Here is a 20,352-nt window from a genome sequence, read left to right on the forward strand (position 1 = left end):
GTAGATCATGATGGGCTGATGGGTCACCAAACAAAGATCCTTTTCATGAATGTCGCCAAATAAACTTTATTCCATCATGACATCATCAATGCATGTGAATAATGATACTGATAGAGTGATAGTCATCGTAGACTTTTTATGGCAAGAGAGAGAGGGAGAGATTATCTTTCACATCGAGTCTCGGGTAGGCCCTAAAGACAAAAGGAGCATAAGCATATGCAAATGCATTATTTCCATGTGGGATGTGCAGATGTGGGCCGGTTGTTCCCAACTTTCATGGAATATTCCCATTTTACCCCATCTGTCCGACATGTGGACACATAATTCAATTCAACCCTCTCACTATTACCGTTGTTTTACAAAATTGCCATTTACTTGTTGGTAAAATTTTCACTACACCCCATTACGGCATTACACCTTACCATAATTTGTTATATAATCCTAAAATAATAACTTTATTCTACTTTTTAATTTTTTTGGGTAGGAATTCTACTTTCCAATTTTAGATAAGGGAAGAAGTGTTGTGCACATCCATGACTGGTGGACGGAATGAAAGATTATTTATCATATATGATCATACTCAATTATTCATTTAATAGTTTAGTGCACGATCATGCACAAAACCCTTAGCCCATGGATAATTGTAGATCGTTGCTATGATTTTGAACACAATAAAAATTGACATTTTTCACTATTCTGTAACTTTTTTTTGGCAAATATTTGCTACAAATGAGGGAGAATTTGGGCAATTCTCTACCTTTTTCTTTGGTGAAAGAATCTAGGTAGTTTCATTTTTTTATAGATGAATTTTATCTCTAATTGTATGGTTCATGATGCGGTTAGATAACTCTCAATTCTTAGATTCATAACGGTTCTTAAAAAATAAAAATGTCACACTCCAATACTCAAATACATAAAAGTGGGAATCTACTATAAAAACAAATAAAGGGCGGGGAAGGAAAGATAGAAGAAAAATGAAGATGAATATTAAAGTAGAATTGGCTGCATTTTATTTAGTAAACTAGTGTGAAATTTTAGAATTTAATTGAAAATTTAATTCGTAATTTTAACCTGATTATGTACTATACTTTCACATTAAATAAAATTTTTAAAATTTCCGTTCACCCAACAATATGGAATTATAGTGACCAAGGTCCTTGTGCTAAAAATAGGCATTAATCCCACAAGGGCAAAAAAGGCACTTGGATGTAATTCAAATCAAAGATTAGTTTATGAATTTCAGGCTTTTAGCTATGCTCACCAATGGTCCAAAATTTGTTATTGAAAAGAGATAATAATGAGTGATAATAAGAAAACCATTTTTGTGGATTATTAGCACGTAAATAAAGGGAAAATGAATGCTCTTTCGTTTTGTTCTTGGGTCTTGATACAGAGGGTGGTGAAATGTCACCTTCATCTTTTTAAAACCCAAAAATCTATCTCTTGTTTATGTCCATGAGTGTCCCACATTATCGCTTAGCATTGGCTTAGGGTTGTGTGACTAGGAAGCATTCTTTTATCCATAAAATTAAGGGAAAATGCGGGCCCTTGTGTGTGCATGGGCACCAATAAGAGTGCTGATGAAAGTATCATGAGAGTGATCATTTTGAATTTCATGAGGGAAGGGCTTCCACAACCTTTGTAGCCATTGCACCGGTGTAATGAGCATCCGTGGCTGGAAGGCCCTTAGGGTGTGGCCTAAGATACTCTCAACTGTCGATGCTCATTACACCATTGCAGCATTATGTTGACTTGGGGCAAGTCAATGGTGATCTTTTCACCTCTTAGCCACACTTTCCATAGAAACCATTATTCCTAAATGTAGTTAGTGGCATATTTAGTAAGTAAATAAAATCAGAGTATTAAAAAAAAAAAAAAAAAAAAAAAAACTGCAAAATGGCCAACTGGATAGTATATGGGGCTACAGGTCCTTCTTAGAGCTCTATTTATAGGAGGACTCTTCGACTCTCTCCGAGCGATAACACTTCTTCTTCTTCTTCGTCTCTCATTTCCCGATTTCGTTTGAAAGCTGAGACTGAGGCTTGAATTCAGGGTTTTGGAGGTAAAAGGAACTGCCGTTTCTTCTGGTCTCATTTGAGTTGCACTTTGGTTGCTTTACTTTTGCGATTTTTGTTTTGTTTTGTTTTGGAGTTCTCTCTACTTGGCTTGCGGTTTCTTTTGCGGCCCAAAGATTTGGTTTTGAAGTGTTAATATTAGTGGGTTCAGTTCTGTTTGTTTGTTTGATGGCTGTAGAGCCAGCTCCATGGATGCCCTGTTTCTTCTTCGACCTTAATTTATTTTTTAGCCTTGCGTTTCATCTGGTGAGTCCATTTGATGGTTTTCTCACTAGGTTTTAGAACGTAATATCTCTTCCCTAGTAACTCTTTTGCTAAATGGACTCTCTATTTTGCTTTGTGAAAGGAAAGATGATTATGAACTCGTGGGCATGCTTTAAAATTTCATTACCGGCTGGGATTATTTTATCTTCATTTGGTTTTTCAAAATGTTCCCTTTTTTTTTTTATTTTTTGGTTCGGGTATTGATAGTATTTGTTAATGGTTTCTTGTTGGGATCTGGTTTAGAAATCAATGGGCAGGATTTCTTTTCGGTGTTCATTTTTTCTTGTTCACATGCGTTGGTAGTGCCCGATTTAACTGTCAATTGGGGTCGATTGTGTTCTTATTTGCGTTTTTAAATCTTGGTGGATGGGGTGCTCACAGTATGGAACTGGGTTTTGATTTTTGGTTGCTGTAGTCTTTTAATTGTATATCTCATTGAATTTGTTGATTTTGACTCTGATTTTTTTCCCCTTTGAATTACTTCGAATGCTGCAGAATGGGGAGCACCGACGGGACAAATTATGGCGCTTACACTTATGAGAATCTGGAGAGGGAACCATACTGGCCGTCGGAGAAGCTTCGAATTTCCATTACCGGAGCTGGTGGTTTTATTGCTTCTCACATTGCCAGAAGGTTGAAGAGTGAAGGACATTATATCATTGCTTCTGATTGGAAGAAGAATGAACACATGACTGAAGACATGTTTTGTCATGAGTTCCACCTAGTTGATCTCCGGGTAATGGATAACTGTTTGAAGGTCACAAGTGGGGTGGACCATGTCTTTAACCTTGCTGCTGATATGGGAGGGATGGGATTTATACAGTCCAACCACTCTGTAATCATGTACAACAACACAATGATCAGTTTCAACATGCTTGAGGCCTCGAGAATCAATGGAGTTAAAAGGTTTATCTTGCTGCAAATTTGTCCTTATCTAGTTTTAGTTTCATCTGATTAGGGAATTGGGTTCTGAAATCTATGATCTGTTTCAACCAATGTTGGGCTAATGCTTGTGTATTCACATACCTTTCTCTAGAAATTGTCATGTTTCACGTGTTCCCCAGTTAATGCTACTATCTTATACGTTGTGTAAATTTGTAAATTTAATTGATTATTATGGTTTGCAGGTTCTTCTATGCCTCCAGTGCTTGCATATACCCTGAATTTAAGCAGTTGGACACTAATGTGAGCTTGAAGGAGTCTGACGCGTGGCCTGCAGAGGTTTGCCATCTTTAACTGTTGGATCTATTGTTATTAATTTCCATTCAGTGACATTATTTATAGGGTTTTACTCTTCTAATGTTGTAGCCTCAAGATGCTTATGGATTAGAGAAGTTAGCATCGGAGGAGCTGTGCAAGCACTACACCAAGGATTTTGGAATCGAGTGTCGGATTGGACGTTTCCACAACATTTATGGCCCCTTTGGAACATGGAAAGGTAAGCTCTAACTAGTGGTAATCCCAGGGACGTCTGCATTATGTTGTTTCTTTTGCTTCTGTTAACATATGATGCTCTTACTGCATATAGGTGGGAGGGAGAAGGCACCTGCTGCTTTCTGTAGAAAGACACTTACTGCCACTGATAAGTTTGAGATGTGGGGAGATGGTCTTCAGACACGATCTTTCACTTTTATTGATGAATGTGTGGAAGGTGTTCTAAGGTAATGGCCATAAATCTTCCATAAGTATCTAGCTCACTACATTCTCCTTGTAGTTTTGTTATATTATTTGTATAGTTGTGCTGCGTTTAAAACCTATTATTAGTTTGATGGAGCTTAGTGCTGTAAGCATTGGTTCATGGGTTGTCTTCTATTAAAAAAATTGTGAAGAAATAAATTGAATGAATCTAGCACAGAATCTTGTAGCTTGAAAACGTTAAATTGAATATTCAATCTTGACTCCTAGGGTTACCTATTTTACTTTTGTGCCGAATAATGCATGCTTATCCGATTGGTTTCTTTTTGTATTATTTTTCAGATTGACGAAGTCTGACTTCCGGGAACCAGTCAACATTGGAAGTGATGAGATGGTTAGCATGAATGAGATGGCTGAAATTGTGCTTAGCTTTGAGAACAAGAAGCTCCCCATTCATCACATTCCAGGCCCAGAGGGTGTGCGAGGTCGCAATTCTGACAACACTCTGATTAAGGAGAAGCTTGGTTGGGCTCCTACGATGAAATTGAAGGTAAATACAGATAGACATCAGCCTGTCTAATTTGGTCAATTTTACTTTCTTTTAACCAATTGGTGAGACACTGATCTTGGAAATTGCCTGATGTATTAGGATGGGTTACGAGTTACTTACTTTTGGATCAAGGAACAAATTGAGAAAGAGAAGGTTCAAGGAGTCGACCTGTCACTTTATGGTTCATCTAAAGTGGTTGGAACACAAGCACCTGTTCAGCTGGGTTCGCTTCGTGCAGCTGATGGTAAAGAATGAGGGGTGGTGGAACCAAGTAGTCGTCCCTGGTTCTCTTAGTCTTAGGGTCAGTACCAGATGACACTTTGGGTATCGGAAGATGCAGGCCAGTATGTTGATTCCTGTTGTTATTATATGTTATTTATGGAAGGGATATATTTTTATTCCCTGTATATTGGTCCTCTGTAGTAGGATGGTGTATTATCCTACGAGTATATATTTCCTTTTAATGCTCAAGGATGAAAGTCTATTGCTGTTACTCTTTGTATGCCAACTTTTTATTCACTTGTTTCTCTTCCTATTGTGCTAGCAGAAAATCTGAACTCTAGTTCCTTGTTAGATTCTCTATCCATGCCTTCATGGCCCTGAATTGTCCGAGGACCTTCCATCGCAATTGAGCATATACACTGGCTCATCACTAATAGCTGGTAATGGAGACTGGATCTAATTAGGATGTCAAACAGCATAATTCATTGTGGAAGAGATTCAGAAGCAAATAAATAAATGTGGCAATTGGTATTAAGTTTTGATCTAGTTGACAGTACGGCTTTAGGTTTTAACAGGATAAACTTGTTTATCATGTTCAATGTTGCAAATAAAGGCATTTTGTTACCGGTCATCACTCACTTTTGAAGTTTCTTAGGATTCTTAAAAATCCAAAAGTGCCATAAGAAATCAATTAGAGAAGCTGGTATAATACATGTCATCCATAACCTAACCCATCTATTCCCAAATGGAAAAGATTCATGGAAAGTGAACTCTCAACAGAAAGTGGAAACTCATGAAAAGAAAGGAAACTTACCCAACAAATGGTTATTAGCCAACTTAGACAGGTATAAGGAGTGAAAAAGTAAGTTTTGCATTTATGAAACATAACCAAGAAGATGTACTTCCATGGGATCACCTTAGTTTGTTTCCACTTTTTGAATTTGCTTCATCAGCTAGGTAACTTAGACTCTTAACAATATGCCTGTGGGACTTTATCTCGGTTCAGCGGTAATTGCTATATAGGTACAACACTTGTTTAGAATGCCAAATTATGTATAAGTGAATTGAACTTATACTTCCTTGGCGCCAAAAAAAATGTCAAACTTATGACATTTAAGCAGTTTGGAAAATATATTCATAAACAAGCTTTTCAGAAGTTTAGATGAATTAGTCTCCTAAGAAGACATCCATTCTTTATGTCAAAATCTTAAAAGGGAAAATATCTATTAAGGTGGGTGACTGAGACCTCACGAGAGAGAAGTGGCATGAATAGGATCATACCATGTTGTGATGTTGATATGCAATTTGGTGATTCTTTTTCAAATTTCATATCTGAAAGGAAAATAGTAGAAGGTACCTCTGTTATGAACTTCTCTATCTGGTAAGATGCCTGTGGCAGAAAAGATACAAGAAAATCTTGAACAAAGCAGGGAACTGCAGATCCAACATACATCCAACGACCATCGTTACATATACATCCAATGATTTTTCAAGAATTTTGGAATCATTTGCTAAATTTACATTCAGTACTAGCTTATGCATATGAATATGTATTTGATGTATTCTTATGTGTGTATATATATATATATATATATTTTGGTTGTAAATATCAATTCTCATGATCAAACTACTTTTATATTTACCTGACCTTTTGAAGGGCTAGGATTTGAAATTTTAGGGACAATGTAAGGTGAACTCTTTGAAGTTTCCATGAGTTTGCCACATGACTCACAATGGTTGTCATGTATGGTATTTCTTCCTGTATGCCAGTCCTGTGATGGAAAGAAATCCAATAACTAACCTAAATGTTTAATAACATACAACATTCACTCTAGCAAAAGCCTACACATCTAATTTCATTATCAATTGTGGTCAACTTGCGATGAGCAGGTTGGCAACTTGCCGATGCAAGAACCTCACATGAATAGACTTGGTGGAAAGACCACCATGTTTTATACGAGGTGGGACTTAGGAGGGTGATAGATGATGACAGCACCTTGATGAATCTCTTCCTCTGAATCATCCTAATATGCTTTGCATGTTCCTGACATCCTGTATCACAAGTTCTGTGGAGGTGAGAGTGAGATGCACTCTTCTCTAGATGAAAGAAATCTCATATATATGCTTGTGGCCGTGGGTACAAAAAAAATTGAAAAGGAGGGAGACTTTGCTACCCCATAAAAGGAGAAAAGAACTAAAATATATGCAAGAGGGACTCTTAACAAGAATTGAAATGCCCAGATTACTGCCAACTTAAGCCATGATGGAGAGGTAGAGACGCAAAGAAGCCGAAGGTTCTCTAAACATAGCGGTGGACTCACATAATGAGATACCTGAGTTTCATTCAATGGAATGACTGCACAGGTACAATCCAACAATTTATCTGTAATTTTTATTTTTATTTTTTTTTCCATTTTCCAGCATTGAAGAATGGAATGGAACCTGGGATTTCTGTACTTGACATTAAACCTCGTCCTGATCCAACTCCACCACAAAAGAAAACGAGAATGAGAGATTCCAAAGCACATATTCATGGATGATGGAACTCTATAATGCACAAAACAGATGTGGCTTTATGTGTAGCATAGTTGTCAAGGCGTCGCCTAGGCACCTTGGAGAGTAGCAGTTAGAAGATGACCATGAGGTCTGTCACTATATGGACAGGCTTTAGGTGAAAAGGACTGGTTTACAATGTTCAGAACCCTTTGGAAGTTGGTACCATTGGCAAGGGTTCTCTCTATTCAAATTCAGAGCCAAAACAGATTGAAACCAAGATGATATAATGTAAGATAGTCCCGGTTTAGGTCTTTATCTCCTCATGCAAGTCAAACTTGTGAATGCTGGGCTACTGATAGAGCTAGTTGTTGAAAAAAAAAAACCAGCATTGGTTCATAATGAAACTAATCTATGAGCAGCTTAGAGGATTTGGTTTTGCAGAGAGACTGATAGGCATGAAGAACGAGATTTACAGGTGTGTTACAATTTAGTAAATTTCTATATGGTAATGAATCCTGTAATTAGAAATGTCGCTCCATATCATGTTCTTTTGAATATTGTACAAGCCATAAATAGTCTAGAAGCTGGGGAGTCCTGATAATTGATGACTTTTACTAGTTTGGGGATGCATACTACTGAGAACAGGTCAATTACATTCTCAGGAATTGAATCATCCAACAGCCATTGTTAGTTTAGATTCAGCGTCGATACCTTGAGTACATTTTGGAGAGAATATGTCTTCAGAACAGACAGGAATTGTTTGACAACTGCTGCCCAACAGAGTTGAACCTACGATTCCCAGTCTATGGTAGAGTTAATTCTCTCCATTTTTTCATCAATGGCCTTAAATTTGCTGTTCCAACTGAAGCAGAGGAGTGGTCCAAAGTTTTGATTGCCAGTGTTGGTGATATGGAGCATGAGGAAGTTGGATCAAGGCTCTTGATGGATGGGTTTCTAAGGAAATTCCCTCTTACTTAAGTACTAATGGCATCTAAAGTAATTAAACAATGTCATACTCCCTTTTCTGTTTCATACTCAACTTTGTTATCAACCAGCTATAAGATTACCCAGTAGATCATGTTTGACTCCTCTATCTGAGTGAGTGTAAGTCCTAGTTTGTAAGAGCCATGTTCAAATGGACTTTCAAAAAAATAAAAATAAAAATAAAAAACTTAACAGATTATAATTAAAGAGGAGTGTTCAGAGAATTATCTGTGGTAGTTAGGGTAATGGAGGATGTTCAAGGTGCATACAGCTGCAGGAGAGTGGATTCTCTGTGAACTCCTTTATCGCAGCCATAAGCATCAGACAAGTGAGTATTGGTAATTTATCTGCACAACAAATGCAGTAGAGTCAGCAAGTTTTTAGTGCCAAATTACCTTGAAATGCTTACATAAAGTACTCTCACTGTTGGTCTTTGAGTAGAACATAATTATTTTCTTGCAAGGTAGAAGTGAATTCCATTTCACTGCCACTAGAGATCTTAATTGATCTTACCCACTGAAAATATTATTTTGCTAGTAGTTTCCATTTTACTGGAACAACCTCGCCTACCAGAAACAAGAATAAAGATAGGACCAATGTTACCAACCAATAAAATAAGATGTGCTTCTTTGCCTGCCCTTGGACAGGGTGAGTCACTGTTTTTGAGAACACAGTTTCAGAGTAGCCACCAGTCAGCCTCTTATTTTTTATTTAACCCTCTGAACATGTAAAATATCATTCATTGTCTTGACCATATGAAGGAAGATTATCTTCGGAGTTCTCTTCTTTTCATTGGTGGGGGCAGAATTTTGTTATCCAACTACAAAGAATAACTGATACCTCAATTTATTGTCAACATACAAAAGTACAAGGGAAGTCAATCTGTTTCCCTTTCTAGGTAGGCAATCTGTTATCCCCCCATTTGAATAGAAACAAAAATAACTGAAAAAAAAAAAAGAGTGATAAAATACAAGTATAAACAGGGGAGGAAATGTCTATTGTAACAAAACAATACTCACTTTTCTCATGGAGTCAAAACACAAAGCCATTTAGGGAAGAAGGAAGAAGAAAACCAGTTGAGTTTGTCATTCACAACTGTACATTGAGTCTTTGAGAAATGACTCAATTCAATCTGCTAAGTGTAATGTCTGAGTTCCTTAATTTTGATCACCTTAGCCCTGTGGAAGAACTGCTCTCTTGCCAAGTTCCTTACCTGCTTAGTATATTCTCTAAATGTAACTACCCCTTCCTCTAGTGCCTTATCCAATGCATACATCACATCATCTATGGACAGGTCTTCGGCGGAGTGGCAAAGCACTAGTTTTGACATCTCATCTGCAGCCTCAAATGGCTCCTCCACCTCATGAACAGAGTTCAAATCATTAGCTCTCAACCAATTTAATAGAAAGTCAGCCTTCTCTGTTGTTTCCCTCACAATGGTTTTCAAACGCATGCTTTCATGTTCAAGACCCAGTAGCACACATGTGGTTGTGTCACTCCGCTTGACCATCTCAACTTGCAACACTGATAGTCCTTCTATTTCCCCCTCCATTCTAGTCTGTAAAGCTGCCATGTCCTGGTGAAGGGTTGCAACAAGGCGGTCGAGGGCCTCCATTTTTGACATGAAGGAGGGATGAGTACCACTAGAGAAGATGGAGCTTGTTGGGGAGAAGAAAGGGTAGTGGCGGCATAAGAGGAGGGTGAGGTTGTGAGCGAATTCAGAGAGACTACTGCGAGGGTAGCACCATGTCTCAAGATATGGGGAGATGATGGTTCCAGAGGAATCAACAAAAGGGTGGTGAGGAAGAATTGGATTGCTTGGATCCAAGGACAGCAATACAATTGGAGCTGAAAAGGGGTAGTTTTGATGGAGCCATATGGTGAGAGGAACTGGCCGAGAAGAGTGGGAAACCTGGAGGGAGCCACTGGCGTTTAGAAGATTGACAGTAGTACCATCATTATGGATAAAGGTATCTGTTGAGGGCTTGAAACAGGGGAATTCTTGTAGTAAGGAGAGGAGGTGGTCACGGATGAGCAACTTTTGATCTGGGTCTGTGTAGGAGAGTGCAGAATGATTGTTGTAGGAAAGAACAGCATCAACAAATTGGATAGAAGATGGCGGTGCCATTGATAACCCAGATAGACACAGAGGAATTGAGGATCTTACTGTGTTATCAAAAGCTGACCTCTAATTCTGTATATAAATTGTCATTTAGAGAATTTTCTTCCAAATTTCATACAAGAAGACTACAGGGGACTAAGTCAATCATCCCGAAAAATGGGTAAACGAGTATTTAGTGGGTGGAACTTGGGTGGAAGGCTCCTTGACAAGGAAAGCAAGTTAGAACAGAGACTGGAAGAAGGGGTGGAGGGATTTCCATTTCAGTTGACAAAAGCAGTCAATTAGATCTAAGAGTTTGTATTACAGTGTTTGGGATCTTCTCTATATGCATCCAACTTTCTATAAGAAAGTTTTCATTAATTGCATCAAGTTGAGATTAATTTTAATTTTTAAAAATTAGTTGCTTCCCACGTTATAAACTTTTAATGACAAAGTCTTAACACATTAATAATGAGAAAATTATGACAATAGTAGGTGATATCAACTATAATGACGAGGGCAGTGATGATCATAAAAATCATAAAAGATTTGAGAATGACGACGGCAGAGTAGTTGGTGGGTTCATTAGCTGAAGAAGTCAAAAAGAGCATCGTTTCAGATTTAAGTAGGCTTCCTTTAGACTTTTTGGGCAATGTTTCCAGGATCATTGGACCAGGCGGTTGGTCTGCATTTGGACCGTTTAGACCATCAATCTTTTTGGAGGGATAATCCATCTCTAGGTGCTGACCACTAATCCTTGAAAACATTTAAAAGTCAATAGATCGTTGGATTTGAATAGGCAGATCGTGTACGATCACGATTATATCTTACATACATATCAATTATTTTTTTTATTGACAGTTGTTGAACCGTTGATCGACCGGCCAAGTTTTGGTCCAATTTTCAAAACATTGCTTTTGGGTGTGCGTAGCTCTAGCGAAGCAAGGCAACCCAAATTTCATGTTCAAACTTCAGAATTGGAACCTTCTCCAATTTTAACAGAAGACCACCCCATCTTGGATTTTTCTTTCTTTTAGGTTGAAGAAGGCCACCCCATTTTCATAGGACCCACATTGCAGTGAGCATCGGGTGGCATTTGGGTGCATACCCCAAGGGACTCCCAACCACTGGATGCTTATTGTACCCATGCAGTGGCTATAGAGGATGTGGAGGCTGGTGATAGTACAATATCACGATGTCGTTGTGAGAAACTTTTTTTCCAGAAAAATAAATGCAATCCAACATGAGTTATTTTCCTTTGGATAAATGTTCTTTGGAGGAGAGCGCAGCCTTTATTAGTACTTCCATGTGCTATCTCCTATAGGTTATCTGTCTTCTCTATTCATATAAGTCATTTCACATGGAGCGGAAAGAGATTGTGAGGGAGATGGCGGAGGTTGCGCTACCCCATAGTGAGCACTTCCATATTTCCTTATAAGCAAGTAAACTTACCACCTTTTACATGTTGGAGATAAAACTGAAAGGGTTTTGCGTATAAGACAATGGGAACAAATTCTCTGAGCTGCATGGGGAGAGTAAGCTAGCATCTCATGACTTTGAGCAAGGCAAGCCCAAACTATAGCCCAGATGTCAATTTTGGGCTGGAAATGTTTTCCTGGGCCACCCTTGAATGCAGAGCTCTGGGCCCAATAGGCTGTTTTCAATTATCCATCTTCTTCTTCTTCTTCATTTTTTTTTTCGCGCCCAGATACTGAGGGTGGGAAAAAGACATCCCCACCCCTATAAAATCCAAAACACCCCCCGGCTATACTGATATGTGTTTTCTCATTGGCCTCCACATCAGCATAGGGGCCATGCAACTGGAGACTGTTCTTTTCCCATTTATCTTTTATGTAAAAAATGGAAAAAGATCTCCACGCCAACGGTGTGGTATTGAGATTCTTTCCACATCCTCTCACTTAACACACACTCCACTTCCTGACTATGTGGGCCTGTTTTGATTAATGAAACATATTCACACATTTTGATTGGTATGGCATGGGAGATTTCCTCACACCAGCAGCGTGGGGAACATTTACCCATAAACAAAATAAGGTAGAAAGAATGATGTCTAGTCCTGTTCTTTTGCACCCAGACATAGGAGGTGAAATGATCCTATTGTATGCCTGAGCGTACATTCTCATTGGTCTCCACACTGGTGCAAGGGCCACAAGATTGAGAAACACACAAGATCAAGAAACATGCCACAAGATCGAGAAACATTCTTTCTCCCAAAAGATAAAGAAAATTTCTTCATCTGATGAAGAGCTATATTTAGGCTGCGTTTGGTATGCATTATTGGTCGACGCATTCTATGTTGTTTTTATCATCTTAGAATACGAAATTGGCCTAAAAAGTATTTCAAGAATGCATACCAAACACAAGCTTAGAGAGGAGATTCTCTCTTTACCATGAGTGATGAAAAATTGGATAGATAGAGAACTCATTTTAGAAATGTGAACTAATTATATGTGGGATTCCTTGATCTATTTTACTGGGCTGGATCAAAAGCCTAGGATAGGCTTGGGGATGGAACAATAAGTCCATATGTGTAGGTCTGATGGTTCAGGCATGCCCGCATCAAATAAAACATTAGGCCAGCCAAAACCCCCGGGTTTTCGATAGACATGAAGGCCTTGCTCCATTAAAAAGCCATAAATTGTGATGTTACAAGGGACGTTTGATTGTGGACTGTGTCTTTCCATCACAAGCTTGGGATGCCACAGATATGGCATCTTAATCGTCAAGCTTCAGCTCCAACCTATGAGCCCGGATCCTCTCCAGCCTGCTGAACCCTATGGGATTGGAGAGGATCCAAATTCCCAATCAATTGGAGAATTTCCATCACAAAATTATTAAAATGCTTATAGATTGGTGTGAGATGGGATTGGAGGATTCAACGGGCTGGAGGAGAATCCAAATTCCCAATCAATTGGGGATTTCATCCCATACTTATTAAGGTGCTTCTAGATTTCATTCACAGTGAAATGGCAATCTTGTAATTTTACAAAAATTTAAGTTGCTTTTTAATCATTTTCTATATTTATTTAATATTAAAACTTAACTAGTGAAATGAGTGAGAGGTAGGAGATTGGATATTTTTATGCTAATTTCAAGCTTTATGGTCCAATTGAAAAAAAAAACAAAAAAAAACTGATATTCCATTCAACTACGTGAATTATCGTTTTTAAAATTTAATATTAAAAAATACTTTTTATTTATTTATTTATTATAATCCTAGGTTTCAAAAACCCCTATATCAGTATTAAAAAAAAAAAAAAAAAAAACTCTCTTAATACCCTTACTTCGTGCCCAATTGAAGTGTCAAAGTGAAAGGATTTTGTAACCTTAGGAAAACCTGGGCTACATTTGATAATGATTCTATTCAAGAAACGATGTTTCATGTTAAAAACGGAAATTTCAGTTTTTGTGTCAAAATGACCTTCTTTTTTTTTTTTTTTTTAACAAAACTGGGACGATGGCAATACCTTTGTTTTCTGTGTTCTGTCAATTCGTTTCAACATTTTTTTTGTTAAAAAAAAAAAAAAAAACGAAACACACCAAAAATGCACCAAACGCTTTATCCTTTTTTGTTGTTTTACGGTTGTCCTTGTTGACAACCTGACCATGTGGTGCTGATGATATTGCCAGTTTGGGTGACGTAGCTGAAAGTGATGACATGACAGCGTTCAGTGTCATCGATGAAATAACATAGCCACATTGTGTGCATGGAATGGTTTGATTCATCCATGGAAGGTGGTATGGGTTTTTGGGACAAAATTAGCCTATTTACACTTGGGGGAATTTTTGGCAGTGAAAATGACATTTTTGGAAGACCGTTTCTTCCTGAAAAATATAGATTGTAATTTATCTAATTCAGTGCCTCTAATTTCATCGCGTTCCGATACCGTATGAAGAAGTTACAACGTTTATGATAGTCAAGAGCAATTCTGACATTGAAGATGACTTTTTTGGAAGAAGTTTTCTCCATGTAACGATACGAAAAAAATCATATCTTTCCAACGGTTCTAATTTCATCATATTTCGATTCTGTATAAGGAAGATGCATAATTAAAAATATTCAGGGACATTTTGGTCTTTTTACATGGTTGATTCAGATGATCAGGTCTTTTGAAAAGTTTTAGAGCATCCAATCATGGTTCCAACACACTTTGTTTTGTCTCAATTGGAAATCATATGAAAATATTACACGTGTTTTCGTGAAGTCGATTCAAAATTCGATACCAAAAAATCCCAATTTGCTCTCGGTGTTGGGAGGATTTTTCAGATTTTAATTTCTAGGGTTTTTGCGTAATTTTAAGGTTTTAAAAGTTTGAGTTGATAAGGGTTTAACATTAGAAACATATAAGCAGGGGGCTTATGTGTATATAAAAGAATCAGAAGGATTATTAATACATGGCTCAGATTGAAGCATATCAGTCAGATTCAGATCTGACGTTTCGTGCAAGAGCTAGCATTGAAGATGCTTACATGAGGCTTCTCATTGGTGGAGTGTATTACATATAATGGATGGCGCTTCACTGGATCAGGTATAGCTAGAGTGTGGCGCATGTGCATGGTGCACCATACTTGATTCTCTTTTCTTAGATCTGATTAGATCTGGTTTAATTGAAGCCAATCCAATGGCTGAAAGTCGTTTCAGATTTATGAGAGTAAGCCGACAAGCCTCATTGTTTTGCGCTGACGCGGCCAATGGCGTGTCGACAACGTGTTTGATGATGTCAGTGCCTATGTCACGTTGACATCATCAGTTAATTCCCTTATTCTGATCCTGTGGTGGAAATGTATTAGCTGTTTCAAATATTTAACGATTCAGATTAAAATTTGATTTAGAGTGAATCTTATAGCTCAGATTTCACCCTCTTTGAGCACGCCACCGGCGTAGCCTACACTATTCTTTCAAAGATTCGATTTTGAGTGTTTTGGTTGGCCCAACTTGAAAATGCCATAACTTTCTAACCCTAACTCCAAATGAGTCCATCCCAGTTGCTATCTCTTCATTTTTTTTGAGCTCTACACAATGGAAGGAAGAAAAAAGAGTTTTGAGTGAAGGAAGGCTATGTGTAGAGCCCTGCTCTTTAAACCCGATTTATTGATTGGTTGGTTCGGTTTGGTCTTGCAAGGTCTGAATCGAAATGGGTTGATACCCGTGCTTTGTGGTACATAATGGCAAGGGTGACGTCAAATTCGGGGTGGTCGGATGAGATTGAGCCAGTACCCCAGATGATCCGCACGCCTAAGCCATGCCATTGCACATATCACAAGGCTACATATGAGTAGGAAAGGTACATTACCGTATTTGAATGGTTGGGACTTGATCCACAACATGTGGGGAAAGAGAAATGCGTGTTAAGACTCCATTTTCCTCTAAAATACAACAAGATTGGCTTGTTTGGCCAACTGATGGGTATCGCTGGTAGATGTGAGACCCACCAGTGTGACCCACCTATTGGGGTTTTGTGAACCTCAGCATACCTGGCTTGGATGAGCACGTGTGTCTCGGCCTCTTTGTCGTAATGAGATCTTGTATGCCCGATGATGTTGGCTATCTTACCAGAAACACAATTTAATGCGATTAGGTCCATAAATGGGCAATACCAAATGAACCCTAGTAGATATTTATAACACTAGGGTATAAATAGCTATAACTCTCTCTCTCTCTCTCCCTCATTTATGGTTTCTAGCAAAAGTGGGTGAGAGGAGTAAAAAGGAGGGAGAAAGAGGAAGGATGAGAGAAGGGGAGAAAGGAGGCTCACCCTTGATCTCTCTCCCTCATCTTGCTTGTCCGTCGTCAGAATAGTGATCGGTGACTTGAGTCTTCGTTTTGAGGTAAGGAATACTATGAACCTCGTGATTTGATAAAACCCTCTTTGTATACGTTTGAATCTAGAGGATGATGAAGCCAATGTGTGATTTCCTTGATGTATTTGATAAGGGAAACAAATGGTTAAGGATTTTGAGGTGACATTAGAGGCTGAGAAGAAGATTTCCAAGATTTGGGGTTTTATAAGTAAAGATATGATTTCTTCCCCCAAATCTTGTTGTTGTCTTAGATCCATGGTATAATCAAGTAAATGAAGTTTAGAACGTGTGGGAATCACCCTATTGGGGTCTCAAGAGTTGGAATGGAAGAAAGAAGAAAAACAACAGTCCAAGAGAATCGATGGGTATGATCCGCAGGTGCCTGACCCACTGGTGAGACCTACCAGTGACACTTGCACCCTCGGGTTCCACAGGCGGGTACCTGACCCACTGGTGTGACTTACTAGTCACACCAATCCCCTCGGGTTCTAATAGCGGGTAAGACCGGTAGGTGCTTGACTCACCTGTGTGACCTACTAGTTATTCTTGCACCTCTAGTTCTACCGGAAGGTAAGATCAGTGGGTTTCTGACCTGCTTGTATGACCTGCCGTTCTAGGCAAAAATCACAGGTGGGTTCTCCTACCCACTTGTATGACCCACTGTGCCTCAAATAAACTCCAATTGAGCTCAAACTCACCGACGACCTTCCTCACACTATTATAATCGTCATGTCTATATCCTACGTCGATTTTAGTCCCGATTGGACGCATTTCTAAATCCATTATTTGTGCTAAGTTTTGAGAAAACTCATATTTTCACTCTAGATCTTACCCATGTCATGAGTGCTGATTCTTCCACAAGAAAAGGTAAGTGGGGAAAGGACTTTGATTCTTAATTTTGAAATGTTTTTAGCATCGTTTGCATTCATGGACTATATTGACATTCTAATTGCCATACTCATGCATATGATTGATGAACAAATGTTGCATCTAGAACTGAACCTGTATATCTTAAATTCCATATGCCTTGTTATATGTTGCATCTTGTGAATGGATTTATCATGTGATATTTATGATGTCAGATTACCGAACATATGTGGGATTTCTAGAATAGATGCCATAGTCGGCTTAGAAACAAATGCATTGGTTCATCGTGGAATGGTACACGGAAGAACTATGCAATTGTATTATCTAATGTAAGAGTATATGGTTAGGATTTCATAAACCCTCGTGCTATATTCAGAGGGCTAATCGTATTGGGTTATCATTAGGGGGAAGCATCGCTCGTAGACCCCCATGGTGGTTAGATGTACGCGTGGCTGATCATTAGGACAGTTGAAAACCTTGGTGATATATTCAGAGGGCTAATCGTATCGCTTTTAATTTCTGTTGTGGTTCGATTACGATTTACTTTTCTACTGTGGTTCGACCATGATTTATTTTCTATTGTGGTTCGTCTACGATTTATTTTTTTTAGTGCTCATGGTGGGCCTTCTCTAACAACCCTATGGGCGTATTACTGGATAGAGAAAGTATCTCGGATCCGGGGCATACGTGCACTGTGGTTGTGAGTAACACGTTACTTATGACCTAGTATGTTTGTTTAGGTGAATAGGAATAAAATGAATCTTATGCATATAGGATCATTTGACTTACGATTGCTTGTGTGCATCTTTCTTTTCATTTACAAAGCTAGTGAGCTCACCCTTCTTATACACATCTTTTTAGATGATTTTGCAGGCTATTCAGTAGAAAAACCCATATTGGGTTCTATCGACGAAACCCCAGTGGGGATTGGTGGGTTCCCAAAGGATTTGAACATGGTGAAGGTTGCCCGTGTGAGAGTTGTGTTGCTAGGCAACAATGATAGATTCGATTTGCTGTACATTTTGATTATATTTGTATATTTTTCTTTTGCGCTCTCAATATTTAAATTGTTATTTCTTGTTAAATAACATACCTATGGGCCCACATGTAAATTTGTTATGTATAATAATTTGGGTATCAAGAGTATATGAGAATTTCAGGTTATTAATGATGACAAGACTTTCATTGTATTATGTTATTACAATCCAGTGAACAAGTGTGGCTTGTTGTGCTATGGTTACTGTATCAGATGATCTTGGTAGTTTTGGGTTACCTGGAGGGAACCTAATCACCCGTTTAATTCTAAGAGAACGGGCGTGACACTACGATTTTGGCAAGAGAAACTTCCCCCTCTTTGTTGGTTCTTGAATAAACATGAATATTTGATGATAATTGTTCTTAGGCCATTGAAGGAGGTAAAAGAGGTGGTTGAGGTGTGTTGATGATACATTAACTCAAAGCCAAAGAGAAAGAGAAGAAAGCAAGGATGGGTTCACTTATTGTTACTTTGAAGAGCAAGAAGCCAAGGAAAGAAAAGGTGTGAGCAGTGTAAGTTCCCAGTCATTCCAGGCAACCGGTTGTGAGATTCCCTAACCTTTGATTTATATTATATGTATATATGTATATTAGAGTTAGTTGTGGATGAATTGTATACATATTAAGTTAGTTGTGGATGAACTGCAAGCATGCTAGCTAGTTGTGGATATATATGCTAGGCAGAGTTTAACTGTAGAATATTGATATAAGCCCCAATTTATTGTATTCTTTATTGAGTGTTTAGTGTGTACTAAACACTGGGAGTGAGTGCTACACATTGTACTGGCACTGTAAGTATCATCTCAGCTTCGACTTGAGAAAAGGGTGTGGGTGTGCCCGACTATGGGTGCAGTCAAAAGTAGCGTATTGAGTAGGTAAGAAGCCTTTAATGGCATTATTCCAGGGACGTAGGCAAATTGCTGAACTTAATAAAAACCCTATGTTGTGGGTGTGCTTATTGTTTGCATTATATTTATTGAAGTGCGTGGAATACCGAATGGATGTGCACACTTGGAAGTGCCTATGAGTGGCTGAGTGTGCATATGACTGTGTGCAAACAGGGATAGGTATAAGGACAGGTGTATCAAGGTTTTTCGTGTCAGTTATTGGACAGGTTTTGGGGATCGAAATTGGACTCACTGATTCACCCACTCGGATCATTGATTCGCCCTCTCTCAGTGACTGCCGAATTATAATAGTTTTTTCTGTTCTAGAAATGATGTTTTATGTCAAAAACTAAAATTTCAGTTTCTGTATCAAAATGCCTTTTTTTTTTTTTTAACAAAACTGGACGATGGAAATACTTTTTGTTGTTCTATCAATTCTCGTTTATATATATATATATATATATATATATATTTATATTTATATTGTTAAAAAAAATAAAAATGAAACACACCATAAATGCACCAAACACTTTATTCTGTTTTTTCGTTCCAATAGAATGAAAAAACTCCAGAAACATTACCATACACAGCCTTGGTCTTTTCTTATTTATTCATTTTCACTTGTCATAGCAACAGCAAATCAAGAAGCACAAGTCAGAAAAAATTGAATCCTATATAGACCACCGAAGACAATTGCTAGCACAATTAGTGGTGAGTTGCTTATGGATTTCTTTAGCTTTCATTTGTGTTTTTCAAGATTTTCCAGTGGCTTCGCTATTTTTAATCTAATTTGCATTATACGTTTATAGATTTCAACCTTCCGTTTTCTTTGTTTTTTGAATTTTGATTCGTTGTTAGATTTGATTTTCTAATATTTTGGTAATGATTGTCTAGTTTTGGGTCCACATCTGACATGTCATGTTGAATTTTTTTTTTGTTGACTAGATAGCTATTCTAATTGGATTTATATTAAGTCGGAAACTTATTTATTTAAAAATTCAAAATAAAAAAATTTGATCAACTTTAATAACAAATTTCTGAAAACTGTAAAAAATTAATCATATGTCAAATTTGAAAGTTTAATTCAATTAAATTCTCCCATATATTCTCATATACACCCATGCATATAAGTTAGTAATTTATCCATTATTATACATTCTCCCGACTTTAAGAAACAATAGACATTAAGATTAGAAAAACCAACAATCAAGACAGTTCAAATTGTCTTATGATTTTTGAAAACATCTCAAACCCTTGTGACATGAATAACAAATTAACAACTTTTATTGGTATCCTTATGGCTCCTTTAAAACAAATACCTGATGCAATGCAATGTCATTGCTGATCTCTCAAGGGTGCACCCTAGAAATAAAATAAAAAATCTAGTCTATTAGTAATATATGTCTATCCTAA

General features: G+C 37.8%; 2 protein-coding genes across 2 annotated transcripts; one reads left to right on the forward strand and one right to left on the reverse strand.

The window, feature by feature from the left end:
- The first annotated feature begins 1,904 nt into the window (after positions 1–1,904).
- On the forward strand, positions 1,905–5,017 carry LOC122092035 (GDP-mannose 3,5-epimerase 2). The gene is made up of 7 exons (XM_042662327.1): positions 1,905–2,062; positions 2,835–3,245; positions 3,467–3,560; positions 3,648–3,777; positions 3,868–4,000; positions 4,317–4,524; positions 4,624–5,017. Exons 2-7 carry the CDS (start codon positions 2,836–2,838, stop codon positions 4,777–4,779), a joined length of 1,131 nt encoding a protein of 376 aa, XP_042518261.1. The 5' UTR covers positions 1,905–2,062; position 2,835; the 3' UTR covers positions 4,780–5,017.
- A 4,104-nt stretch (positions 5,018–9,121) lies between these two features.
- On the reverse strand, positions 9,122–10,600 carry LOC122092036 (protein ELC-like). Its single transcript, XM_042662328.1, has one exon. The coding sequence runs from the start codon at positions 10,352–10,354 to the stop codon at positions 9,362–9,364; it is 993 nt and encodes a 330-aa protein (XP_042518262.1). The 5' UTR covers positions 10,355–10,600; the 3' UTR covers positions 9,122–9,361.
- Positions 10,601–20,352: the final 9,752 nt, after the last annotated feature.

The sequence above is a fragment of the Macadamia integrifolia genome, chromosome 10 (genome assembly GCF_013358625.1).
Source record: "Macadamia integrifolia cultivar HAES 741 chromosome 10, SCU_Mint_v3, whole genome shotgun sequence".
Taxonomy (NCBI): domain Eukaryota; kingdom Viridiplantae; phylum Streptophyta; class Magnoliopsida; order Proteales; family Proteaceae; genus Macadamia; species Macadamia integrifolia.

Bases quoted from the DNA above. Each gene is read 5' to 3' on its own strand.
- LOC122092035 (XM_042662327.1), top strand. From the start codon at position 2,836: ATGGGGAGCACCGACGGGACAAATTATGGCGCTTACACTTATGAGAAT. The intron at 3,778-3,867 runs GTAAGCTCTAAC...TACTGCATATAG, and splicing joins CCCCTTTGGAACATGGAAAG to GTGGGAGGGAGAAGGCACCT. The intron at 4,525-4,623 runs GTAAATACAGAT...CTGATGTATTAG, and splicing joins CTCCTACGATGAAATTGAAG to GATGGGTTACGAGTTACTTA.
- LOC122092036 (XM_042662328.1), bottom strand. From the start codon at position 10,354: ATGGCACCGCCATCTTCTATCCAATTTGTTGATGCTGTTCTTTCCTAC.